This window comes from Stigmatopora argus, chromosome 14, assembly GCF_051989625.1.
Source record: "Stigmatopora argus isolate UIUO_Sarg chromosome 14, RoL_Sarg_1.0, whole genome shotgun sequence".
Taxonomy (NCBI): domain Eukaryota; kingdom Metazoa; phylum Chordata; class Actinopteri; order Syngnathiformes; family Syngnathidae; genus Stigmatopora; species Stigmatopora argus.
In genome coordinates this window covers 16,805,893-16,832,922 of record NC_135400.1, presented here as the reverse complement: position 1 = coordinate 16,832,922, position 27,030 = coordinate 16,805,893, and the positions used below count along the sequence as shown (strand labels likewise).

The window sequence follows — 27,030 nt, the reverse complement described above, 5'->3', positions numbered from 1 at the left end:
TTTTTTTGCCTTTTGCAAATTATGTGCGGGATTTGTATTGTATTTGAGAAATGTATTTAAGAAAAAAAAATCACAATCTAAAATAAAAAAAAAACACATTAGAGGAGACATCGTATACATTTTTATTTTGCAATTTCCGTAACTTCTCTGGTGTCTTTAAAAAATTTCTGACATTCCTCACCACAAAAATTCATGCGTTCGGAACACCAAGACATTTTCATGAATAGGCAGGCCACCAAATTTCTTCCTCATTCTTCACAATAGACTCAACTTTTAATCTACACGCCATAACAAAGTTAATATTTCATAATATGTCCCCTCACTCCATCTACAAGTTACATTCAGTCAGTCGGTTTTTCGCCTATTATCTTTATTTTTGACATAAATGCACAACTATGAGCTTCTGGTTGCGTCATGTGAGCAAAAATACTGCAAACTAAATGCGTTTACAGGTTTTTTCCTTTTTTTAAATTTACCCAAAGGACAGCACATGCTCGTCACTGACCGCTGTAACTAAATGCTAACTACAAGTGCGACCCGAGTGGAACGTAAAGGAAAACCTAGCAACACGGACTAGTGCAAGGGTGTCCAAACTTTTATTTTTTTTCTGCAAACTTTAAATTTTTCCGCTTTTTTGGATTGAGAAATTTGGATCAAAATTGGGTGAAAACAAATGATCAGATTTTTATTTTTTTAGGGTTTAAAGGCTACAAATGAGAACATAACCCCGATGAACAAGGATATTTATATATAAATCATTTTGCATTTAAAACATGGGGGAAAAATAGAATAATCCAAAATCAACTATGGACTGCATATGATGAATTACAATAAATTGTACTTGCTTAAATATTTATTTAAATGACTCAAACACGATTTTCAGACCGAGAGAAAATGGCCGTCAATTGCAAAAAGTTAAAAAAATCATAACTAAAACTTTATCAGATTTTTTAAATGCATATGTATAATAAAATAGTGATATTTAAAAAAAGAAACAATCCTGAAATTGTTTCCTACATTGATTGGAAATGGAGTTGCACGTTTAAGCTCCCTCTAGTGTTAAAGATGAGAAGTGCAACATCATGTAAACTCGATTAAAAAAAAATTTGTGGGTCATATTCAAAGATATTTTTATCATTTGTTGTGGGCCAACAGGTGGGCCAAGGACCGTAGTTTGGACACGGATGGACTAGTGGAATAGTATATATTTGACAAGCGAGACGTGTACACTGGTGCATTTTGGCTAAACGTGGAAAGGAAGCGGGACAAGTGCACCTGCAAACATGGAGCAGGGAGGGGCTCAATTTTCATTTCCAAGGACAGGGAAGGGCGGCAACGTGGTTTGGGGCGGGGACGGCAGGCGGCGGGCGGCTCTGCGAGAAAAGAAGGACGGGGTTTTCCTTGGATTATGCTGCTGCTCAGCTAGGACACGTCCACCTCCCTCTCGATCCCGACGTACTTGAGGGCGTCGGCTTGGCTGTATCTGTGGGAGGGAGCAAAACGTCGCAATTAGCGCCAAATATTTTGTCTCATTTTTACTTGCACAGCTTCAGAAAGGGTTTCTAGTTTATTATTATTATTTTTCTTGTTTAAAAGAACTTGAATTCTTTTTAAACTGAGGTATTGTCATTGTAATTTGAATAGAAGACAAATTAATTCCTATTAGCTTGCAGCAAATGATGAAAATATTAACAATGGCCCACACAAGAAGCTTTGGAATAGCCTGCATTATTTTTGCACTTCTCATCTTGACCACTAGATGGAGCCAGTGACTGTTGAAATCGGTTCAAAACTGAAAATATTTGCAGGATAGGTAAGGATGGGCATTTCCTACCGGTGACTCTTACCTGTAGTCGAAGAAAAGCTCCTCCCCTTGCACGATGGCCCGCTTGGCAAAGATCCCGATGCGGTGGTCTCCGTTCACCATCACCACTGAAAAGCGCAAACGCAAGATGGGACCTTAAAACCCTCCTCAAAATGCCCAAATCTTCCTTCATCACCTTTGGCGTAGCAGTTGGGATTGACCGAGTGGTTGGCGAAGCGGATTTTGTTGCCCTTCCTGGTGGCATCCACCACAAAATCTAGGAGGGATTAAAAATGGCGTCAAAATGACTGGAACGTGGGTGCGCCAGCGAGAAGGAAAACTTGCCATTATTCAGGTTGAAAAGGAAGCTGGACATGTATTTGTCGTAGATCCTTCCCCGTCGGTCCGCCTCGTCCTGCGAAATCAGCTGCGACGTGGAAACCCAATTTTTATTCGTGGAAAATAATCATCTTTTGCCCAACATTTGGGCAATGCAAGATCTAAACATACCTCTCCGCAATACTCTGAGATGAACTCGTTCTTCTGGACGGCTTCTTTGATGAAGGTGCCCCAACCCGCCACGTCGGACGGCGCCAACAGGAGGTGCTGTCGTACATACGTCGAAAAAAGTCAATTAGAGTATATCACTGGCCACTAGAGGCAGTGTCTTGTAAAATGTCCATTTAAAAGTCCAAATAATAAAAAGTCAAGAAAATCCTAACTAAAACTTTAACATATATTTTTTTAAATACATAAATGTAAAACATAGTGATTAATTTTTTTCCTTAAATAGTTTCCTACATATGTTCTCCCCGGGCCTGCGTGGGTTTTCTCCGAGTACTTCGGTTTCTTCCCGCTGATTGGACACGCTAAATTGCCCCTAGTTATGAGTGAGCGTGAATGGTTGTGTCCTCGTGCCCTACGATTGGCTGGCCACCAATTCAGAGTGTCGCCCGCCTCTGGCCCGAAGTCAGCTGGGATAGGCTCCAGCACCCCCCGCGACCCTAGTGAGGATAAAGCTCCGTCTCGTGTTAAAGCTGAGATGATTTAACCTCTTTATTTAACCCAATCTTATTTCTATAAAAAAGTGAAAATAGATGGTGAATTTTTAAAACAATTAAGCAATTGTACTTCTCTATTTCAGTGCTTAAATCACAGTGAAAATCAGGGTCACTCCTTGGCGGTTATTCACAAATTGCGGCTGGTCTTGTAACCGACGAACCGCGATAAACGAGGTATTACCGCATATTGCGTCATAGCGCACGACACTAGCGGAAAGTTACGTGATTTTAAGTTGTACCTTTTTGAGGCCCCTCTGAATGCTGCAGTTTCTGCACGACACCCCTTTGCTGTCCCAGTGGTCGGCGGCGCCGCAGGTCATGCAGAGGTCGGGGTCGCACTCCCTCACGGCCAGGTAGCAGGGACACTGCTTGGTGTTGCACTGGGTCTTGCATCTGCACCCCGGGAAGCGGTTCTGGCCTGTAAAAAAAAAAAAAACAGTAGACGGTGAGGGCCGGCAGACGTTAGCGTTTCTCAAAAGCGTAACGGAGAGCCCCGCGGCATCTGGCGGACGGCCTCCGCCGTCTCCCGATCGAAATGTTCCATCTGCCGCATTGTTTAGCCTCCCCCGTCGGAACGGCGCTGACGTTGGCGCCCGTGCTGTAAATCGGGCACGTCGCCCGTCGGGCCTCTTTGCCTGTGCAACTTCCCGTTTGGCCCGAGCGGCCCTCGGCTACGGGAAAAAGGCGGCGTGAGGCGGGAGGGGGGGGGACGCCAGTTGTTCGCGAACGCCGTTTTGAGGTTGGCAGCGGTGAAATGCGTAGCTGCAGAAGTGGCGCGTTTATTAGGAATGCAGCTGTGCGTGAGGGGGTTGAGCCTGTGGGAACTTTCCGTTAGGGTAGTGGATGATTACAAAATCAGTCTGGATTATCATGTGGATATTAAAGCCTGTCGTAAAGACTTTCAGGGGGAAAGTATTGCTTTTTAAATAATCCGAGAAGACTGCACTGATAGCTTTTTTGAACGTGTGTGTGTGTGTGAAGGAATCACTGTGATTTAAGCGCTGAAATACATAAGTACAATTGTTAAATTTTTATAAAAAGTCACAATCTATTTTCACTTTTTTTATAGAAATAAGATTGGGTTCAATAAAAAGGTTAAATATGCTGTTGCATTTCTCAGCTTTAACACGAGACGGAGCTTCATCCTCACTAGGGTCGCGGGGGGGTGCTGGACCCTATCCCAGCTGACTTCGGGCCAGAGGCGGGGGACACTCTGAATTGGAGGCCAGCCAATCGTAGGGCACGAGGAGACGACAATTTAGAGTGTCCATTCAGCCTACCATGCATGTTTGTGGAATGTGGGAGGAAGCCGGAGTACTCGGAGAAAACCCACGCAGAACATATGTAGGAAACTATTTAAGGAAAAAAAAAATCACTTTTGTTTTACATTTATGTATTTAAAAAAATATATATGATAGTTTTAGTTAAGGAATTTGGAGCCCAATTTTTCAAGTCAAATTTTTTGAATTTTTTGCAATCAACGGCCATTTTCAAATTGGGTTGCAGTCGTGTAAAAAAATATTTTAGCAAAAATGTTTTAGCTGTTTTCATTTTGGTCGGGATATTTTTAGAAAATCTATTAACATATTTAGAGTGCATTTTGGGAAAGTCCAAATTTGGAGTCAAAGTTGAAAGTAAAAATCAACACAAATAAATTCAAATGGATTGGATGTCGGTTCCGGCCAATGGGAGAACTCCAAACAGAACTCACACTCGTGCTCGCACTGGCAGAACTTCTCGCAGAAATTCTGCGTGATCACGCAAGGGCAGGTGCTGTCACACGGATGGTCCGGATGATCACATGGCTGGTAGTTGTACACCTGATTGGACGAATTATCTGCAAACACAGCGTGCCAACGCTATCAAAAAAAAGCACCGGGGGCGGAGTTAAAATGCGGAAATGCCTACCTTTCTTTAGCTGAATCTTTGCCCATAACCTGCTCCGCCACCAAAACATAAGCAAAAGGGTCAATTGAATCATTTTCTCATATATTTCCACCTATTTTGTCTTGCCTGTGCTTCCTTTTCTTCTTCTGAGGAGAGATGCCTCCGTCCTCCAGAGGGACGCGATGGATGAGAGCTTCCTTTACCGCAAAGGCGTACACCTGGGAGACATTAAACCCCACGCCAAATATGTAAATACTGGCCACGGCGCGTATAATTATGCAACCCGTGCATCGGCAGCCGTTACGCAACATCCAGCAACTCCGCTTTTGGCCTCGTGTTTGGCCTTCTCTCCGGAAAAACGTCCTCCTCTAAACTTCAAATCCATCGTCTAACCGCTGTAAAGTCACAGCACCCCTAACATCTCGCGTACCGAGCTGCCAACGTTTAATAGAGTTATACTAAAAAAAGCAGCCCAGATTAAAATCCCGGTTGAAATATCCGTGCTTAAAAAGTATTTTTGATTAGGTTTTGTAAAAATTTGGGTGGGGCGGCTTATACTATCGTGCGCTTTATAGTCCGGAAATCACGGTATTTGGAAAAAGGATTTTGGAGCCCAATTTTTCAAGTCATAATTGTAATATTTGTACAGCAATCGCTACAGTTGCAACAGGGCGTTGCATATTTTGTCACATGACCAAGTATTTGACTACCCATAGTTCATTGCACACCCTTTATGACCTCAAAGTTGACCATTTTTTTTACCTCTTTGCAGTTCTTGGTGCCGATGAGGCGTGCAATGGAGCAAAAGTTGTTGAAGTAGGTGCCGTGCAGGACCCTGAAGAGCGATTCTTCAGCGCCGCTCCACTCTAAGCACGCCTGCTGCTCCGCTTCGTCTTCCACCGGACGCAACTTGGTGGGCGTCTGACAGCGTGAATTTCCTTCTGCCAGACACAAGCAAGCAACGACGGGGTAAGTCACTTTTGTTTTTTTTGCTGTAAAAAAGAATTAAATCAATGGTATTTTCTCTATGGGTAAAAAAATTCCATTCAATTTAGATAGCTAACATGATTACGCGCAATGCATTTCACTTAGCAACAGTTAGCTAGCTAAACCACTTTGTGAGAATATTAAAAAAAAAAAATCCATTTAGCTATCATGATTCCGTCCCATAAATTCCACCGAGCAACAACTAGTTAAACTGCTTTCTATGAGAATATAATTTTTTTTTAGCTATCATTCCGCCCATGCATTCCGCCTAGCAACAATTAGCTAAACTGCTTTCTACGAGAATAAAAATATATATATTTAGCTATCATTCCGCCTAGCAACAGTTGGCTAAACCGCTTTCTATGAGAATATAAAAAAGTATACTTAACTATCATTTCGCCCCCCAAAATATATACTTAGCTATCATTTCGCCCATGCATTCCGCCTAGCAACAGTGAGCTAAATCGCTTTCTGTGAGAACAAATAATAAATAAATAAAATATTTAGCTGTCATGATTCCGTCCCATAAATTCCACCTAGCAACAATTAGCTAAACTGCTTTCTGTGAGAATATTTAAAAAATCTATTTGTAGCTATCATGATTCCGCTCCATTAATTCCACCTAGCAACAGTTCGCTAAACCGCTTTCTATGAGAACAAATATAAGAAAATTCTATTCAGCTATCATGATTCTGCCCCATGAATTCCACCTAGCAACCGTTAGCTATTTCCTAAACCGCTTTCTACGAAAACAGATATAAAAATAGGTTGCGGTCCAAACTAATTGCAAACGCGACAGAGCGCACATTTTGTCCAAACTCCTTTTAAATCCTGCCAGCAACACGTTGCTCGGCAACAGGCTGAACGGCATCGCCAGAGCATCTTTATTGATCTGCTCAACAATCTGTTTTCTTCCACAAATATGCGAGAGCGTCTGTCAGAACGAGGTCGATGATCGGAAAGGAAACGGAGGTGGGTGGGGTCTGTCGATTTATTGTTTATTTTTTTTGCCTCCCGCGGTTCTCCGCGAGATGTCAATAGGAATAAAAGCGGCAAGCGGAAGGAAAAGTTTGCGAAGGAGCGGAGGAATGCCAAAGTCTTGATTCGGCTTGGACCGTCCGACTCGCGAGTTTGTCATCCTCTGCCAAGTGTCGCTCTTCAAAAAGAGCCGAGGGAGGAAAGACGGGGGGAGGGAGGGGTCGGGGGGTGCTTATGGTAAATGATGCTCCCTTCGCAGTCATGCGCTGACTCACGCAGTGATTAAAATAACTGCGCGTGCACCTGGCAAACAGCTTTTGCTGGAGAAATAAGGCCTCAAAAGCTGAAGCAAAAGGCTCAAAACTATCTTTGTCACGGGCAGTTTTGGTTTCCTTCCAAAGACCAACATGCTGTTTTGATGACTCAACTAATTGACTGAATCAACAACTATTTTGATAATTGATGTATTTTTTTGGGACGCCATCGTTTGTGGGGTTTAAAGGATTAATAAGGGGAAAAAAAACAAGTCATTTACCCCCCAAAAATCGAAAAACAACAGGGCAATTGGCCTTTTCTGTTCGTTTAAAAAATAAGTTTAATTATCTGCAAGTCATGCTGTATATTTTTATTCCTAATCATTGTATTTTATGAAATTATAGTATTTGGGTGAAAAGAATAGAAAGTACTAATTCATGAAATTAAAAGGAATCAAACAGAAATATACTTCAGTTACAGCCCCAAGTAATAATCCAAGTTGTTTTTTAGAACTTATTTCATGCCATTGAAATTGCTAAACATCCAATTTAAACTGGTAAGACTGACTATGAATGCTCATTTTACAGTGCCATTGACAGCTTTATACGTCCCGTTAATTTGTCAAAAGTAGAGAGGCGTCAATGGGTTCGAAAAAAATACAAAGGAGAAAAAAACCATCCTTTTTTGATAGTTTTGATTCATGTTCGAATTGTTTTCCAAGAGTTGACGTATTATAAAACAGACAATGGTCTTCCCCAAAAATCCCGATAACCAGAACCTCCTCTACCTGAGGACGACGTGGTCTCGCGGTCGCTTTCTCCATCTTTGCTCTCCTCGGCGAACCCCGACGGTCCGGCGCCGACGGGACGCGGTTGCTGCTGCTGCTGCGGCGGCGGCGGCGGCTGCTGTTGTCGGCGCCGCTTCCCAAACCTCCGTGAGCGCAGCATGTTCCGAGCCACGAATTCTTTGGCCCCTTCCTTCGCCCGGGAGGAGACGCAATGAGCTAACGGTGGCGGCCAGAAAAGCCGACGAAAGTCGCACCTGCAGCAGGAAGCAGTCGGCGCCGCACGGATCCGTCTCCATTCGGATCTCCTTGCTCTTCCTTTTGTAGACGTTGGGCGTCGCGTGGAAAGCTTGATGGAAACAGATTTTTCAGCCAAACCGAATAGGGAAATGGAAATTTTGGAGAGCGGGGGTGTCAAACATGGGGCCCGTGGGCCGAAAAGTGGCCCGCTAAGGTGTCCGATCTGGCCCGTGGGGTTAGAACTCATTCATAGTGTAACAGAATGAAATGCTTTTGTTTTGGTTCGACGGGGGTGCTGTAAAACTAGAATTTTGTGAGTTGTGTGCACTACAGTAATCCCTCGAATATCGCCGTTAATGTAGACCAGACATAATCGAAAATTCGCAAAGTAGGGTCACCCCTATATCTACTTTTTTATTTTCTTAAGTGCTGAGTCCTAGTAGCAAGACTGGCTTCCGTTTACGCGTTTCAGCGTGAATTTTCACATTTTTATGAACTTTAAAAAAAAAAAAAAAAAGTTTTATTTTTTTTTTTCTTCAGTGCGGAGTCCTGGTACCAAGAGAGATTTTCACATTTTTATGAACTTTAAAATAATAATTTTTAAAAGAATGGCTGAAAAAAATCGCAATGAAGTGAATCCGCGATAAGTGAAGTCGTGATAATCGAGGGAATACTGTACTGCACTTTGCTCAATTTCTTAGCCTTCAATGGCATCCAGTGATTTAATTAAAGTTGGTTCATTCGCCCCTATCTGTCAAAGTGGACGTCTCGCGCCATAACTGGAGGCAAGTCATTAATTTTGGGCCAAAAATAAAGTGGTCCGGCCCAGATGAGACGTCCTTGGCGTAAACGTGGCCCCAAGAAACCCAAAGTGAGTTTGACACCCTCGACTCGGAGGAACCTACGATGAAGGAAGCAGTCGTATTTGAAGCATCGCCTGCAGAAGAGCGTGTGGAAGGAGTGAAGCGACTGCTCTCGCTGAACCGACTTGGCGAAGGGTCCGTCCAGGTTGGGCGTGCAGAGGGACGGCGTCTTGACCGGATGGCCCGGTTCGAGGAGGTCCTTGTACCTAGCGGGGGAAATAGCCAGTAAGGGGGTACAACGTTCCTCCCCGAATGCTTGCCTCTCCACGGCTAACGCTAAGCAACGACCCCATTTGGCGTCGGGCCATGGAGATGCTTTGTTTTGTTTAGTTTTTTTGTTTTTTTTTTCTTACTTTTCCTTCAGCTCCTCCGTGGTGCCCTTGTAAGGGAACATGGAGGCGATGGCGGCGAAGATTTTGTCGCTAGGGATCTTGCGGCTCCCGGTCGGCTCCCGCGCTGCGCAGAAAATACACGGGAAAAAAAATGTGCTGAATTTTACATGTGTAATTGGTCAATCCGTTTTGACTGGGAGAGGCTGGCATGGAAAGATGAGCTTTTTAATGCCATTTCTACCAGTTGAGATGAATTGAACATTTTTTTGATTTTTTTTTAAATGATCAAAAATAGTCACTCTTAAGAGATTTCGTATGAAATATTAAGTATAATAATTTATTCATTTGTAATATTATGAAGTTTGAATATGACCACAACAATGTAGGAGGATTGTAAAATCATTGTTGAAAATTAAAATACTGTGTAAATATTTTTAATACCACTGTATTGGATTCTCAAAGTTTAAGAATTTTTTTTACAGTTAATTGAGAAATTCTTTAACAAATTACGACCAGACTTTGCGTTTAGCTGAACTATTTTATGTAGTCTTCAACCCCCCCCAAAAAAAGTTTTAAAATGGTTTAATACACTAGAATTGGAAAATACTAAATTTTTAACCTAGAAAACATGATTACACTGCCTAGCTCTTAATAACATTACAAACATTGACCTAATTCTGCATTTCCTTGAACTATTTTCCTCCTGATATTTTTTTCTTGCATCAGATCAGAACATTTATTTATTTTTGAAACAGAAATGAACCAAAGGTTACGTTTGCCGCATGTAAACAACGGTCAAGAGAGGATGACACGCTGACCGGTCACACAATGGCGACCTTGTTACATGGCTGTCAAAGTCTGGCCACTCTCACCCTCGACGACGCTCCTCCTCTTCCTCCGGATGAACGGCGCTTTGCTCTCCTCGTCGGCCGAGCTCCGCCTGGTCGCTCGCTCTTCTTCCTTCTTTTCGGTCGGCGCCGCCGTCGCCGTTTCTTCGTCGTCGTCTTCCTCGTGGTCCGAGTACAGACTCAGGGCCTCCACCAGCTCCTTAAAAATCTCGTCGTTGATGAGGCCGCCTTCTGGAAGGGGCAGGCCATGGATTGTAAAATAATTAGGGTAGAAAAAACAAACAAAAACAAAAGAAAACGCACCTCTGACACCGTGGACGCCGTCGTAGTTGTCAATCAGTTCCTCCAGGAACGCTTCATCTTGCTCCAGCACCTCGTCGCCCATGTAGGGAATGTTGTGCAGGAACGTTTCATCCTCCACCTTCAGTATCACAAAAAAAAAGTATCTCTCTAATCCAAGGGTGTCAGACTCGGGTTGGTTCGCGGGCCGCGTTAACGTCAACTCGATTTCATGTGGGCCGGACCATTTTAGATATAATATTTAGATTTTTTTATTTATAAATGGATTAAAAGAACTGGATTAAAAGCCCTGAATATTCCGTTTTTATAGATCTAAAACAATGTTTATTTTAGCTTTTTTTAAATATATTTTTAGATTTTACAAAATGATTTTTGAACTAAAAACACAGAAAAAATGGATTAAAAAATGACAATTATTGATTTAAAATTGGGAAAATCAGGAAATTTAATATACATCTATACTCTTCATTTGAATTTGATCCTAAAACAGAAAGTCGGCACTCGTGATTGACTTTCCCGGGCCACATAAAATGATGCGGCGGGCCAGATTTGGCCCCCGGGCCGCCACTTTGACACAGGTGCTCTAATCAGAATAAGGAAGTGTCTATTTGCAGGCCCAATCACGTGACGCTTTATTTTTAATCCGTGTGAACCGAGCAGTGCGATCTAAAAATATCACAATGACTAAATTAAGGCGGGTTGGATGCTTGCAAACCATTATAAGCAATGTTTAATAACATATTTGTAGATATTGGGTCATGTTGACGTTGTCAATATTGTAAGCTTACATGCCCAAAAATGTTATGTCTATATTTATGAATGTCTGGTATTCACGTTTTTTTTTTTTTTGGTCAGTTGCGATATGTAATATCTATTTTTTTGTGTTTTTCACCATAAAGTTGTGCTGCAGCGGCGACCAAGAGTACATGAAGGGGATTCCCGTCACCGTCGACAGGGGTCTCATGGCGACGGCTTGACCTTTGAACCCCGGGAAGCCCGATTCAACGGTGCACAACTGGTAGGGAGACATTTTTTTTTGTTTTGGTTGTGGAAAAACTCATTGACAAAAAGTCACAACGTCGCATCATTTTGTACCTTCTTTGCCGCAACAGGGCCGCCCGAACTGGACGAGGGCACCGCCTGGACCCTCAGCTTGGACCATTCCTCATTCCGGATGTCCGTCTGCTTTTCAATCTTAAGGCGGTTGGACACAAACACGGCCTGGAAACGGTGAGCCAAAATCCGCATTTTAAAACAAACCAGCGTCAGTTTTTGTTGTTGTTGTCGTTTTGACCCACCTTGACCTCTTCTGCTTTCTTCAGGCGCTTCAGCTGGCGAAGGCGCATGTACTCTGACCTGACCCTCCGACGCCACTCCAGCAGACTGTGCTGGGCGCCCAGGTACGCGGACGGCTGAGGTTTTGGGGTGGGCGTGGCGGTCGGGATTGAAGCTTCACCACTGCTTATCTCCATGGCGCTTTGATTAGATCCTGTGTGAGATTGTTAGTATTGCTGGTGAACTCATTCACTGCTTTTGGATATTTGAGTGGCATTGACGTGCATAGACGTCCAATATGTCGAAAATGGGAAGCTCGCGGCGCAATAAGCTCACAGCCGAAAAATCCTAATGCTCTTTTGCAATCTAAAGTCCCTAATGAAGTGTCCCGTAGCCTATTGCGTCAAGGTTCCGCTTTTAACTCCTACTTTGACGTCTCTGCGAAACAGCGCCCCTCTGTGGCGGCAAAATAAACTCCTCTCAGAGGTAAAATAACCCATCGTATCCGTTTAAAAAAAGCAACCAACGCCTTTAAAAGTCAATTCTCCGTCGTCTGCCCGCTTGCCAAGCGGTGAGTCACGGGGAACACGTTGCCTCGTTGAGTACACACCCACGGTGGTCTCGAGTGGGCGTGCCACGGTCCGAAGAAAAGTGCGTAGTGCGTGCTTGCTTTTCGTGCTTTTAAGTTGCGTGAAAACGAGCTGCGCAACATCCAACATCTGCGTCACACGCACGCACACACACGCGTGGTGTCGTGGACCCCCCCTGCCCACCCCCTTCACCTGGACATCGTCCACCGTCATCGTCACATACCTTTAAATCCTCGCGTGTCGGTGGCCCGAAGGATTCCGAGAGGCGATCCCGCGTGGATTCGCCTTATGGACGTGACGCAGACACGGCGTCCGCATGACGACCGCTGGATGTCGGAGCGATCCCTCGGCGGCGGCTGCTGCTGCGCGGCGGGGACATGCTGCTGCTGCTGCGGGCTAACCTTGTTGTCGTGGGGCGGGGGGCGTGGAGGGGGGGAAGACGGGGTGGGGGGTGAGGGGGGCGTCCACGGAGCTGCGCACTTGGCGGCGGCACGCTGACGTATTTGCGAGGTCAGGGGAGGAAATTTTATGGCGAAATTGTCGTGCGCCGTCTGGGGAACGGAGGAGGTGTCGTGAGTGGGGCAGCCTGACTCTTCGAACGCCGGCGATCACTATGACGTGGAGTCGGAAATCATAGATGATTCTTTCTGTCATAAAAGCCACGTTCGTCTTTTCGAGCAGGGCGTGAAAGGCTAACCGAATGGCTAATTCTTTGCAATCGATTAGAAAAAGTTGGGCGCGATCCAGCAGCCGCTTCTGGAGGTCGTCAAAATAGTCCACTTGTCGTTCCGCGGTCGTCCTATAGGGGGAGAGCTAAGCCATTTCCCGTTTGGACCGAATTGATTCGACGCAGGTCTTTTCAGGCCAACGGTACCTTGACGTACATCACGGACAATTGGCATCTCTGTCCGAAATGTGAAAAGTCACTCATTTCAATATTGTTTTCTGAAAAACATTTAGTATTTACCGATTATAATGCATTACGTATTATCCAGAAATTCGTAGAGGGACTGGTTTGTTAAATCATTTAAAATGTAGATGACCAGAAATGATATACTTCAAATTACGTGTTCTGTTAGCGGCAGTGCCTGATAATTAACAACTAAACTAAACTAAATTTAACATTCTAACAACTAAATCGTACATGCGTAGTGGAATGTACCACTAATGCTGTACCCGTTTGCCCATAAACGAATATAACCTGTAACTTTTATCGGCAACTTAAATACTAAATGCAAATATTTTGATTCAATAACAAACAGTTGATGTATAAAAACATTCTCCCAAAAATAATGTTTTCACAAATCCATCCACTTAACACCCCCAAATATCCAAATGGTTTCGCCCTCCCGGAACTAAAAAAAAATGTACTCGTCGTGTTTGGGGACCGTTTTGCCTGAAACACTAGTGAAGCACGACATTTCTTTAAAGGCAAGTAAAAGTTGTGTTCGACATCATTTCTCACGTCAAAATCATTATAGTGTACAATGCAAACTTTTATTATTAACCTTCCATCCCTGTAAATATAAGTCAGACACGCCAATGTTGACAAAATTCAGAAACCGTATATGACTATGCAAGTGTGTGAACTTTTAACTTTTAAGAAAATACGTATAGGAAGAATATACAAGAACATCTAAAATTTCGATTGCATGCAAATTAAAGTATATATAAAGAGTTTATCGGAAATCAAATTAATCAGCGACAAAAACTTGAATACAATCAGTTTTTTTAATTCATAGGGGTTGGGGGGGCTCGCTAAGGTCATTCCTAAACGTCACACAAGAGGGCGCTGTTGAGTCTCAGATTATTTTCCAGTCTTCCAAACCCATTCATGCCCAATGCAATGGGTTTTACACAGATTGGCATAGTTTGGACCACTGTCATGCTAAGTTAACGTAACATTTGCCTGTTGTGTTTTGGACTTTCACGCATTCCTGCTTACTCAATTACTCCATCGTGATTCCAAGTATGCATGCACGCTGTTTTGCTAGGGAACTGTCAAACAAAAGCAAAAACCCACCGGACGATCTGCTTTCAAACATCGAGGTCTTATCAGCAGGAAGTTTTGATTGCGCTTAATGTCAACGCGACGAGTTGCTTTTGGCACACGTCGTTGGGAGTCTGTAACGGGGTTTATGGAACGCCCAAGAGTCGACGCACTTTTGAATATCTACATTTACTATATGATGACAGTCTTGCAAGTAGAACATATGAGCCATCATCTTTATTTCCCGGAGGCTCCGCATAGATAGAGTCGTGCAGTGTTAGTTTTTCGAATGCATTTGAATTGCTGAATGTTAAGAAAAATGTGTGTTTTGCTTTGACTTTTAGGAATAGGAGCCTGACAAGAAAACTCAGAAGAAACAAGATGACAACCATTGAACAGAAAATGGAAAAAATGCCCTAAGGCAAAATGGGGTACCGGCTGATAGGCACGACATGGCCAAGTTGAAAACAATACTGGATATTCTGATAGGTAACCCAGTCAGATGGGTTATTTTGCCAGTCAAAGCAAGAGATGGAGCGCTTCTTTCTCCCCCATCTGGCAAAAGCTGAGGAGATGGTGCGACATCAGTAGCGGCGTCTACCTTATCGCAGCCTCTCTGTCCTCTTGGGGAGGAAAAACGCCCATCCTAGGAAACGTGGCTTTCCTGTTATTTTATGGAGCCTTCCTGTTAAAGAACGAAGGAAAAGAAAAAAAAGAAGGCATATGTAACCCCCCGCTTGCTTCCAAGTGGTAGAAGGACCGAGGATGTTGGGCAACATGACTTACAGCAGGCGTTCCCTCATCGTTGCTGTCTCCTTTCTTCTCCTGTGTGGTAAGTAAGCTTTTTGAATGTTGGACTTTAATATAATAATTGAAGGATTACATGGAGTTCTCAATTTTTATTTTTTATTTTATGGGTGTTATCTGAGGTCAGTGGCGTTTATTTTAATCAGGCTGCTTTGCTTGCGAAATCCCACCCTGATGTCGACAAGAACAATTTGGTCTCATTGTCACTGATTTTTTTTTATCTGTTCCACTTTTTCAAACCTCAGAAAAGCAGATCAGTCTCAATTTCAACCCTAATAGTTCTGTTTTTTTTTTTCTAATTCCAGCAGCCTCACTTTCATCAGTATGTGGTCTGGTGGATGAAAAGTTATCTGTACAGTCGGCTACTACAGCAGGTAAGAATATTTTTATTGTAAAATTATTTTTCAATACTAGACATTAAAAAGACTAATCCTAGAGTGACATTTCAGCAGTAAATCATGAATTAGTTTGATACAATTCAGTTACCTCCCTAAAATCGTTGCAAAAATGAACATTTTATGAAATGAACTGTATCACAACAGTGATTTTTTAATAATAAATAATATTTTTTGATTCTTTAAAGCAGGCAACACAACATTTGTAAATGACTTTTGATTGTAAAATAATGCATAACTTACCAGACTGGCTGTTAACTCAAAAATTGCAGTCAACAAACATAGCCATGTTTTACGCAGTTGTACTTGTATGACACGTGTGTACTACCATAACATATTCTCCACTAAATTACCATAAATATTCTCAAATTTCATGTCGCCATTGCATGCTCAAATGTATCACCAACCCAGCTAAAATATGTATATTTGTTATACTTTCTTTTGTAGCACTGTTTTAGCCTTGTAATGATGCTCGGGGGGGGAATAAGCCTGGCAGCCCGCCAGGCTTATAAAGCATTCGTAGAATCCCTGCGTTTAGGCCAGGGGTGTCAGACTCGGATTGATTCGTGGGCCGCGTTAACGTCAACTCGATTTCATGTGGGCCGGACCATTTTAGATATAATATTTAGATTTTTTTAAATAAATGGATTAAAAGAACTGGATGAAAAGCCCTGAATATTCAGTTTTTTATAGATCTAAAACAATGTTTATTTTAGCTTTTTTAAATATATTTTTAGATTTTACAAAATGATTTTTGAACTAAAAACCCAGAAAAAATGGATTAAAAAATGACAATTATTGATTTAAAAGGGGGAAAATCAGGAAATTTAATATACATATATACTCTTCAATTTAATTTGATCCTAAAACAGAAAGTCGGCACTCATGATTTACTTTCCCGGGCCACACAAAATGATGCGGCCAGCCAGATTTGGCCCCCGGGCCGCCACTTTGACACATGTGGTTTAGACTCTGATTTTTATTTATTTTAAAGTCACTACTGGAGGAATATTTTGCATCCATAAAAAAGCGTCTTACTTTCCTAGCACACGTTGTACATTTTCCCTGACTGACATTTATTTTTTTCTTTTTACAGCGTATCACTTGACGGAAACGGTCAACATTGCTGCCAGTAAGTGCCTGTTTAATTCACACTAATTGCATATTCACACATACGCCGCCCCGTCACATGACGACATGTTTTGAAGGACCGTGCGTGTGTCCTCCCCCCGCCGGGAATATTTGGCGTCGCCTTCCTAAACTGAGAAAGATGTGGGAGATGACGACTCGAGCCAAAGTTTGCGTGCTTTTTCTGGCGTGGCGTCCAAAACAAACTCCCGGTCGAAGTCCTCGGTGAAAGGTTCACCAAAAAACGTGCCCCACCTGCCGCAACTTCCTGGATTTCTCACTCTTGGGGCCCCCACTCTGCGATCCACACTGTGTTGTGAAACCCGTGCGAGTTTGCGAGCGCCCCTTTGCTGTTCCTCATCAACTCCCCCCGTCATCCCACCGTCTCCTTCCCCTTGCCAACTCCCCCCATCGTAGCTCCGCCCCTCCAGAAAAGATACTTCCTGATGTCATTACTAAATCAGAAAGCGCCTCGGCAAAGCAGATGTCAAGAGTAAGCTACTTCTCTGATATTTAAAGTACTGTGAAGAAGTCTTGCTTATCAGATTTCTAATTAATCCTGTGAATCTTACCATTTAAATAATCAAGCCAATCCCATTAAAAACCATCTCATCGCGTTTAAAATGGTAAAAAGAGTGAAAATGGCTGAGATATTGCGAATAGGGAAGACAAGTCATGTCGTTATACCAAAGTGAAGCTCACGCCCATTTTCTAATGGGGTCCAGGAATTAAATAATTTTGTCGGACTACTCTAAAACTTTGAATAGCCCGATCTGGCCACCCCATGAAACATTTCTACAGGCGCCATTGCACCCGTTGGTTGGCCTCATTTGTTAAATTTGTCTCTCATTGGGCTTAAAACGAAGCCAAATATCGATCTTGGCCGCCCGCGCCGTGGCGGTTCCCATCTAGCCCCCGAGAAGCTCCAAATGTTTGCTTATGTTTCCTATTTGGCAGAGGCGACGAGAAAAGAAAAAAAAAAGGCAAATAAATCACATGCTGAGAGTCTGGCCAGGCCTTCCACTCTGAGAAAACGGAGACTAAAAAGCAGAACAAGAGTTGAAGAGTAAAGAGTTTTCAGATGTGAGTCCAGCCCAGCTCGCTTTGGGTGTGCTCCCCTTTTTTTATTTTTTTTATTTGGGGGAGAATAGAGAGGACAATCTGCGTTGCCTCCACCCCCTCCAGAAGGCAGGATCGTCCCAGGGAAGCTCCACTCGGAGACGGGAAGAGCTGCCGCCGAGGCGCCGGGGCCCGTGGCGCTGCTGATCCGAGGGGAACATCTGGCCAGGCGGGCAGGACAGGGCAGGACGGGGCAGGGCAGGGCCGGACCGGAACGGCTCTCCGTTCGTCCGCCAGCTTTCACGCCGCGTCGCCGCTTCCTGTTATGCCTCGGTGCGCTTCGGCGTCTTCCTACAGGGTCGTCCACGCGGGGGGAGTCGCCGTGATTCATTGATTCTGACATGAAGGGAGCGCTCGCTTTCATTTGGGTTTTTCTCTCCTTTCTCTATGGTGAGTGTGTGTGGTGTATGTGTATGTGTGTGGGTGGTGTGTGTGTGTGTTACGTACGCATTTCCCCTTTTTCCAGCTGCAGATGTCTTCCTGTAGAACACATGAAGCTGCATTTATGTACACATGGCACTTTTTTTTACTAACCTGACTTTTTCTAACCCCTTTAGATGCTACCTTCGGAGACATGCCTTCCCAAAGAGGTACGTGGAATTATTTTACACCTGCATCAAGTCACACCATCACCGTGGAGATATAGAGAGAACATGCTTAGATCCCACATCATATCTGTCACGCAACAGTTGTTTCAAGTTACTTTCCCGGGCCACACAAAATGATGCGGCGGGCCAGATTTGGCCCCCGGGCCGCCACTTTGACACTTGTGCTTTAGATTAATCAAAGGGCGTGAGGGCATGTTCTGATAATTCTCCCACGTTCATTTGTTAAACAGCAGACTAAAATCAGGTTAAAAAAAGTGTTATTTTTACAATATTATTTTTGCAATACTTTTGTAAGGACAAAGAGAAAATCACCCGCTACAACAAAAAAAGTCAAGAAAAATCACAAAAAAGGTAGTTGCATTCATCATGTTGCATTATTATCCGAACGAGTTTATTTAAAAACTAAAATACTGAAATTCGACATTTCCCCACTTTGAGTTGAACATGTTCAATGGAAAGGTGCTGTTTAAACGTCTACCTCCACCTAGTGGTAAAGACGACAAGTGCAAAAGTATCTAGGCTGAATTTAAGATTCGTGCGCAGACGATATTCAATGACATTTTCATTTGCTTTGGGAAAATATAAACTTGTAGTTTGGACACCTTTCGTACGCATTCAACACTTTTAAAAGCTCAGTCGTCAATACGCTTGACCGAGAGTTTCCAATCAAGTTGGAGAGGTGGCAAAAATGTTTATCACTATCACACCATTGACATCTGGATCACAGAATAAATTCATAGAATCATTTTCCGTAGAAAAAAAATATCTAGAGTCACATTTAGAGTAACCTAAGCACGATACCGTTTTACTTTTTTTTTTTTTTGAACACTCAAATTCTGGCAACCCCTTCTATCGCCATCATCAGCTTTGAAAAAAAAAAAAAAGTTCAGTGACTGCCAATCTGATCAAATTGGCCGTCTTTCCTTTCAGCTTGCTTCCCGAGCACGCTCAACTGTTCGCATTTCGAGGCCATTTGCCATGGTTATTACGAGGGACCCACCATGGAATGCCTGTACGCGCTCTTTGACAACATCTGCCTTTGCAACTTTGAGGTCGCCATGGCGGCCATGAATGCCACCGACTGGTGCGCCTGGAGCAACGTGAGCGGGTGAGTCAACTTCACGACCGCGTGTCGTTACTTCTTGTTTCAACCACTAAACTAGGACTGGGGAAAAATATAAGAATATCATTGAATAGGGCCCACGCCAGAAGCTTGAGTTCAGCCTTCCTTCTCAGTTTCAACACTAAATGGAAATGGGAGTTACATCAAGTTTTACTACTCCGTAAGTCCAGGAGTCAAACCCTGGCAAAATGTTGAAATCGATACAGAAAACCGTCAAGCATTTCAGTATTTTTTTTAGCTATGCGAGTAAACTAAAAAAAAAATCAGTGATAAATATAAACACCGATGCAATTCAACTGTAGATTTGGGCCAGCTATCAATAGCTGTGTGTTTTTAAGTTGCAAAATGCTATTTTCGTCCGACTAAAAATCATCGGGCTAAGCATGTAACATGCAGAAAACCAATTAGTTGAAAGTTTTGATCTTAAACGGTACGTATTTGCGCTCATCAGCCAATCCCGGCGAATCTATACCGTCGGATCTTATTTACCTACCACGTCGTCCATAAACTTCAAAAAAGCGAGCGTTCCAATCTGGGATTTAAGCGCCCAATTTACTCCTTACAGTGGTACCTCGAGATACGAGCTTAATTCGTTCCGGGACTGAGATCGAATGTCGGCTTTTTGCACGGCAACGCGCTCGTAACATGACATAAACAAATTTAAATGAACTTGGATTACAATGCAGACACACTCAAAAATAAGTTGAATCTAACTTTACACTAAACTTAATTCTAATTTTGTTTGAAATTTTGATAAATTTCTTGGCTCTATTGGCCCCGCCTCCACCCTGACTTTCAGATGCAACCTATCGATGGTAGTTTGCTTTTGTCTTCCCTTCAAAATATTCCCAAAATAATGCACACAAATGTCCTCACAATAGGATAACGCACGACCACTTGCCAACGAGAAGTGGTTTATACTCCTCTCGTATTAGCGATCGCTCCGCCATTCGCACTGACTAATGGGAAAATATCTGCTCGTTTATCAAAATTTCTCTCGTATCTCAAGATAAATATTTGCCCGAAATTTGACTCGTATCTCAAATTTCTATGTCGGGCCACTGGTATGTGGAGGTACCACTGTATACGTAAAGAGAAAGCATTTCCGCCCGTTATGGCGCAGTTCTCGACAGAGACAAGTGAGGATTTTGGCAGCATTTTCAGGCAAGCCAGCAAAGAAATGGATAAAGGTCAAATCCACGGTGAACCCTATTGAAAATCCTCAGGCAAAAAAAAAAAACTGCCGTTGCCTTTCAATAGGTTGTACAGCAGCTTGAGCTACTGCACCGAGAACATCTCCGACTGCCTGATCATCTGGTGGCCCAACCCTCTGGTGGAGCAAACCTTTGTGGACATCCACCAGCGATTTTTCAAGGACTGCCCCACGGAAGAGCTCAGCGACCCGGCGCCGCCCATCGTCTTCGCCCTGGTCATCACGCCCATCCTGCTCATCCCCGTCATGGTCAGTCTAGTGGTCCTCAAGACCAAGAACGGAGACGGGAGCTCCTGATCTTCAGAGAGGCCGGAACAGGTTTTGTGGGCACCAGACACTTGAAGTAGAACATTACAGGATTCCATACGTACGTCCACCAAAAAAATGGACCTGGAAGTCCTCGACTAAAAGCTCCCCATGGCTTGTAATTATCTACGCAAGCGTTTGAGTCCTGTTGACGCTGGTCAAAACCATTTTATGGTCCATACTTTGAATTTTTCACTGACCTTATCGACGCAGTCCAACAATTCACGGCTCGAACGAGCGTTCATCATAAAGAATATTATTACCCTATCACTATCTCGCTCCGTTTGATAGGAGAAAAAGATGATAATAAGGATCGGCACTAAATAGTCCTTGTGGAATTATCATTTAATCAAATTTAAAAGAGCAACGAAGGGATTGGCAGGGCATCTCATCTCTAACTGAGGATATTAAACCATCCAATTATTCTGCAAGACCGACAAGGTTTTATAGGAGATCCGCCCCACCCCAGAAAGTGAGAGTTTCATCTTCTCAAGCCTAAAATGAGCCCACTACGATGCCATGAAGGCAGCAACGCTTCCACCCGAGCAGTAGAAGACCTCTTGCTCTCGTAGGGTGGTGAAAACGATTGGGTGGCATATTGGCAAAGACGGGTCATGTGATCAAGGAGGGCAGCCAAAAAGTTCCCAAATTTGGGTCAAACCAGAACCAGCATCTGAAAAAAAATTCTCCCCAGAAGCCAACAATATTTGGACACGACCAAAACATCTACGTTAGCTTCCACTTCCAGTTCCCTGCTAACTCCCTCATTACCACAGGCGCCACCTAGCTATCTTCATAGCTCAAATTTCTCGATTTAAGGCTCCTTATGATGAAAACGCACCTTTTTAGAACTAGAATTCTTTTTACTAACCAGCTAACCGAGGTTACTCACTGAAACGGATCCCGTTACTAACCACCTCCATTCTTCGTGGCAACCCACATCTGATTAGAAACGTGATCAGCGGATTGGACCTCTGTCCACTTCAACGAAAGGCAATTTAATATGAAGCCAATCAGGACAAAAAGCGTGATATTATTGACAAAAGCGTTTGGAGCTTGCATGGTAGATAGATATTTTGACTCGGCGGGTTTGGGCAGGATGGAATGGCAGAGGTGTCGGATTGAACGCTGGGAGGAGCCTCCTTCTTTCCTGCTATTGTCTTCTTGGAAAACGCCATTTCCTCCTCAGGGGACTTTAATTATATTTGACGTTGTTTTACCGACAGGAACCTTAAGTATTAATAATGTTTCGCCTAGTTGGAGTGACGAGAAAAAGCGTAGTGCTTTCCGATGGACTTCTTATTTATGGTGTCATTCTGTGATTTTTGTACTGTTGAGTGGATACAACAAAATGTACTGTGTTATCATTAAAAACATTTTTAACATTTACATCTAAGTCTGCATGGTTGATTGGTTCTGCCCGTCGTTTAACCACGTCGTCGAGTTTTGGCGTCTATTCTTCTACGTATACTAATCGATACAAAGCCGATTTATTCAGCAGGTTCTACAATGCAATTATGAGATTTATATACTCAATGTTTAATAATTTAACAGTGCAAAAAGATGAGTGTATTTTTAGATGAGTTTCATTAAATACTAAGAAAAAAATCAACAAATAATGCTATGTAAATATGCAATAAAACTAGAAAATGGTGGAGATTAAATATCTATATTCGGTGGCAGTTGACGTCCCAAACATCTCAACTGGCGATCATTTAACGGTACTGAAACGTGAGAATTTCAAAAATGTTAGTTCATGAATTCATTTTTATACTATTTTTGCGTGCAATATGAGGAAACATCGCCCTCTAGTGGTTATTAAATGCATCGTTTCTTAGTAGTTGTCATTAACTGTATCAGTAGCAGGTAGTAAATGAGTTTACAAAAATTCCCTGATTGAGTTGAGTCGAAATCCCATATGTGCGTCCCTACAGTGTATTTTGGATGAAATGGACCAGATGACTAGGTTTTGCACAACATTGCACAGCTGCGCTTGCGTGGGGCGGCGAACTTTTGGCTCGGAAACCTCTCGGGGGGGCCCCCCGCTGTGGCCCCTGGCGGATGGAGGTCAAGAAGTCCGGCGGAGTGGATGCGGGAAAAGCAAAACAAGCAAAGGGGAACTGCGTCGACGTGTGCTGGGGTTGCGGTTCTGGTCCACGTGTGTGCAATCTTTGGCCGTGGAAATAGCATATAAGGGCAAAAAATAAAAAAAATAAGGTACTGTTGCAGGGGGGGGGAAAAAAAAGAAAAAGAAAAATTAAGGTACCGTTGCAGGGAAAAAAAAAAAAAAAAAAATTAAGGTAACGTTGCTTTCATTAAAAGTGGCTTCAATTTAAAAGCGGTGATAGAATCTGAAGTATCTGCTTATTGAATTTTAAAATTGACCTAACTGCTGATAATTGTAAAAAATCAAAACAAACCATTCTGATCATCTAGAAAGTGTCGAGTAAAATAAAGACATGTTTAAATTATTAGCAATAATTATTAAATAAATATATATATTCTATTATTGTTGAATAGAAAATAATACATGTCCATATATAGATAAACAAAAAATGTAAATTAATCCATCCATGTTAGTTGTTGTTTTTTTGAACCAATGCGGCCTCTAGGTGGCAGTGTTGTACAGCTTTTTAGATGCTGAAAGCATCCAATTTAAGGGGAGCTCAACTGCACCCTTTTTTTACTGCTCCAATTTCTGGATTGAATGCTTTTTTTTTTCTTATTTATTTTTTGTAGCCATACGTTTATAGTCATGCATGAGCCGGCAAACAGCAATATTATTGCCGTTGGCCTCCGCATTGAGGCTTAAGCACATATTGGCTTGGATCAACTCTCAATTACTGTTTATAAAAAATAAAAATAAATTCCCATATGGTAAAATCCCGCATCCATCCACCTTGAATACTGAATACAGGAGGAGGAGGGCTGTGTGATTTTCACACACATGGAAGGCAGAGCATAACAAATCATCTGCAGCTTAAATATCAGCGATGCTGAGCAAATAAATGAAAGCTTCATTCCCGCGGCGTTTTCTTATACAGGATGTAGGCGAGGGTTTGATTGGATCGCTGCTTAACCGCTCAGTGTGTCTCATTCCCCTCGATATTTTCGAGCCGAAGCAAGCATAGTCAGCCGGTAATTGACGTCCAATCGGCCCTAATTCTTTAATTACATCATTTAAGTAAATAATGAAGTCATCATTGTAATATTTGGACTACAACACTTTCCCCCTGACGTTGATTGTTGCTCGTTCACAGTCCACTGCGTGTAATTTAGAGGATTTTCTAGGGTAATGAGGCATTTTATTCTAACGAGGGTCACGGGGGTGCTGAAGCTTGTTCTTGGTTTGTTGGTCGACTTGCAATCATTGTGTTTTACGAGAAAATCAAACGCATATTTGAACAATTTTTTTCTATTAATTTTGGTGAGTGGAACTTAGTCTGAGAATTAGGGTAAATTAATGTTAAGGTCATTAAGATAATAATTAGGATTTTTTTTAAGTATACAGTAATCTCGAATATTGCGGTTAATGTAGACCAGACATGGCCGCGATGATCGAAAAATCGCGAAATAGAATTAGAAATTGAATTTATTAGAAATTGAATTCATTAGAAATTAAATTAGAAATTGAATTTATTAGAAATTAAATTAGAAATTGAATTTATTAGAAATTAAATTAGAAATTGAATTAGAAATTGGATTCATTAGAAGTTGGATTAGAAATAGAATTAGAAATTGAATTTATTAGAAATTAGAAATAGAAATCTGAGAATTAATAAAATAATAATCAGGCTAATTTTCTTTTTAAGTATACAGTAATCCCTCGAATATCGCGGTTAATGTAGACCAGACATGGCCGCGATAATCGAAAAATTGCGAAATAGAATTAGAAATTGAATTTATTAGAAATTAAATTAGAAATTGAATTTATTAGAAATTAAATTAGAAATTGAATTTATTAGAAATTGAATTTATTAGAAATTGAATTTATTAGAAATTGAATTAGAAATTGAATTCATTAGAAATTGGATTAGAAATAGAAATTGAATTTATTAGAAATATAAATCTGAGAATTAATAAAATAATAATTAGGATTTTTTTTTTAAGTATATACAGTAATCCCTCGAATATCACGGTTAATGTAGACCAGACATGGCCGCGATAATCGCAAAATATGGTCACCCCTATTAATAAATATTTCTACCTCAATAAAATTGCATCTGGCGCCATCTACTTGTAAAGATACTGTCCAACCTTTACTCTTATTTCAAGACAGAAATCTGGGAAAACTCGCCTATTGAGTAATATCAACCGATCCATATTTCAGTGCCATTAACGCTGATAGACGTCCGATCTTGTTGAACTTCGTGATTATTCGCGGCCGACCTCTCCTAGTTCAAAATGGCAGGCCATTATTCAAAACATTGTTTTCGCGGAACACAATTCTGAACTTTAGGTGCATTATCTCGCCAAATATTTATGAGAATATAGTTGCCATGTATCACGCAGGTATTTCGGCTTATCGTATTGTGTGTGTGTGTGTGTGTGTGTGTTTGTCTTCAAAAGCATGTCGGCCGCCATCAAAAAATCCGCTTTGCATTCATGAATTCCAATCAGATTTTGCGGCGTTTTTCCCGCGTCGACGCCATCGACAAACAAACTGCTTTGACTAAAAAAATAAAATTTAAAATAAAAACACACACGAGCTTTTATTAAGCAATCTGCCCTCTCTCTTTCATTTCCATTTCTAAAGACGCCATTGTCGAGCCCGGCGTCGGCTTTTTAAAGGCGGCTGGGATGTATAAACACGCCAGGCGGTGATTTCTAGCGCATTTATTGAAGGGGGGCGCCGTGTACAATGGTCTAGTGCGTGAAGAGCTTATCCCACAATTCCACTTTCATGATGGCTTTACCCAGCGGGCCCATGGTGGCTTTGACGTCCAGGTAGTCGCCCACGTAGTTGATCCCCGTGCCCGTGGCCTCCTCGCGAACGAAGCCGTGCTCGCGTTGCTTCCTCTCGTTGTACATTTGCTTGAACAGGTCCTTGTCGCACTTGACGCCCTTCTTGTAGATGCCCACGGCGAACCAGTTCTTGTACAGGTTGTAGTCCCAGGGCACGGAGAACATGACGGCCACGGTCTCGATGAAGTCCTTCCGGGACCGCTCGAAGAGGTCGTAGGTCATGACGCCCACGCTGCCCGTGGCGTGCCCGCCCGATTTGGTGAAGGTGCACACCTCCGTCTTTTGGGGACGCACCGTGGGTTGCGGCGGGTTGTAGGCCTCGCCGTTCTCCAGGTGAACCCTGTCGAGAGTTGGGTGGATTTGACGGGACGAGTAAACTTTCACCTCGGTAACTTTCACTTTAGGATTTGCGACTTAAATTAATTTCTGAGCACGCGTTAGACTCGTTTAGAAAATTGCTCTTGAGCCGCTTTTGCGATATTTGAACGAGTAGTTGCTGAATGCAGTACCTTGAGTGACAGGTTGGTGGCGCTTATTTCACATTGAATGTCTGTTTAGTAATATGTGTGCTTAGTCTCATTTTATGATCTAGAAAAGCAGTCCCCTATCTTTTTCTAGAGGACCGGCTAATGGGGAGGGCGAAAACTTAAGACAAAATAGTCCCAAGCATAATAGCAATTGTTTATTAATTTTATGATATCAACTTTTCTCATTTCAAGTAGGAGGGCGAAATTGAAAACGTTAAGATTTTTTACTCTGGCGTTTTTTTTGTATTTTGAATGTCTGGTTTGAGTAAAATGGCTAACATATAATCATTAAAAATATAATCCTCTCAAAATGTATAAAAACAATTTCAAATAAAATAACCTTACAAACAATAATGTAAATGTAAATATTATTTTCAATAAGGCAAATATGATCTAATTAAGTTTTCCCAATAGTTCATTCAATGCAATGGCACTTTCTTGCTATGTGCAAATTGGCCACAGGGGGGCAGAATAATCCAACCCTGAAGCCCCAAATGAAGACCTTCACACTTTACTGTAATTGACTCCCTAAACTGCATTAATTTTTTTTATATTAATACAATTTATAAGAATGTGATAATTTTCAACTCATTATTGCCCAACAAACCCTCCCAGAACCAATTAGATAAAGCATATGTATAATGT

General features: G+C 42.3%; 3 protein-coding genes across 9 annotated transcripts in view; 1 reads left to right on the top strand and 2 right to left on the bottom strand.

The window, feature by feature from the left end:
• Positions 1 to 98: 98 nt before the first annotated feature.
• Positions 99 to 13,040, bottom strand: ezh1 (enhancer of zeste 1 polycomb repressive complex 2 subunit). 3 transcript variants are annotated; one of them, XM_077619467.1, is made up of 20 exons: positions 12,902 to 13,040; positions 12,428 to 12,755; positions 11,638 to 11,828; positions 11,435 to 11,560; positions 11,232 to 11,354; positions 10,064 to 10,460; positions 9,213 to 9,315; positions 8,902 to 9,065; positions 8,014 to 8,105; positions 7,760 to 7,949; positions 5,515 to 5,693; positions 4,879 to 4,970; positions 4,774 to 4,802; positions 4,577 to 4,702; positions 3,105 to 3,283; positions 2,315 to 2,410; positions 2,150 to 2,231; positions 2,001 to 2,081; positions 1,848 to 1,932; positions 99 to 1,483 (listed from the first exon to the last, which is right to left on the bottom strand). In XM_077619467.1, the coding sequence occupies exons 3-20, from the start codon at positions 11,809 to 11,811 to the stop codon at positions 1,423 to 1,425; spliced, it is 2,379 nt and encodes a 792-aa protein (XP_077475593.1). In that variant the 5' UTR covers positions 11,812 to 11,828; positions 12,428 to 12,755; positions 12,902 to 13,040; the 3' UTR covers positions 99 to 1,422. The 3 variants fall into 3 exon arrangements, with proteins under 3 accessions (XP_077475593.1, XP_077475595.1, XP_077475594.1); XM_077619469.1 differs by having other exon boundaries at positions 10,064 to 10,267; positions 10,343 to 10,460; positions 12,428 to 13,019; XM_077619468.1 differs by having other exon boundaries at positions 10,064 to 10,270; positions 10,343 to 10,460; positions 12,428 to 13,017.
• Positions 12,668 to 22,282, top strand: ramp2 (receptor (G protein-coupled) activity modifying protein 2). 4 transcript variants are annotated; one of them, XM_077619480.1, is made up of 7 exons: positions 12,668 to 13,074; positions 14,539 to 15,026; positions 15,307 to 15,375; positions 16,493 to 16,528; positions 18,201 to 18,233; positions 19,182 to 19,359; positions 20,635 to 22,282. In XM_077619480.1, the coding sequence occupies exons 2-7, from the start codon at positions 14,960 to 14,962 to the stop codon at positions 20,882 to 20,884; spliced, it is 633 nt and encodes a 210-aa protein (XP_077475606.1). In that variant the 5' UTR covers positions 12,668 to 13,074; positions 14,539 to 14,959; the 3' UTR covers positions 20,885 to 22,282. The 4 variants fall into 4 exon arrangements, with proteins under 4 accessions (XP_077475606.1, XP_077475605.1, XP_077475608.1 ...); XM_077619479.1 differs by having other exon boundaries at positions 12,668 to 13,635; XM_077619482.1 differs by lacking the exons at positions 12,668 to 13,074; positions 14,539 to 15,026; positions 15,307 to 15,375; positions 16,493 to 16,528 and adding exons at positions 16,907 to 17,607; positions 17,710 to 18,033.
• A 3,431-nt stretch (positions 22,283 to 25,713) lies between these two features.
• The window catches only part of apnl (actinoporin-like protein), a 2,469-nt gene continuing 1,152 nt past the window's right edge, over positions 25,714 to 27,030 (bottom strand). For both annotated transcript variants that reach the window (XM_077619350.1, XM_077619351.1), the window contains one exon: positions 25,714 to 26,198. In XM_077619350.1, the coding sequence (XP_077475476.1) occupies positions 25,760 to 26,198 (439 nt within the window). In that variant the 3' untranslated portion in view covers positions 25,714 to 25,759. The remainder of the gene's footprint in view (positions 26,199 to 27,030) is intronic.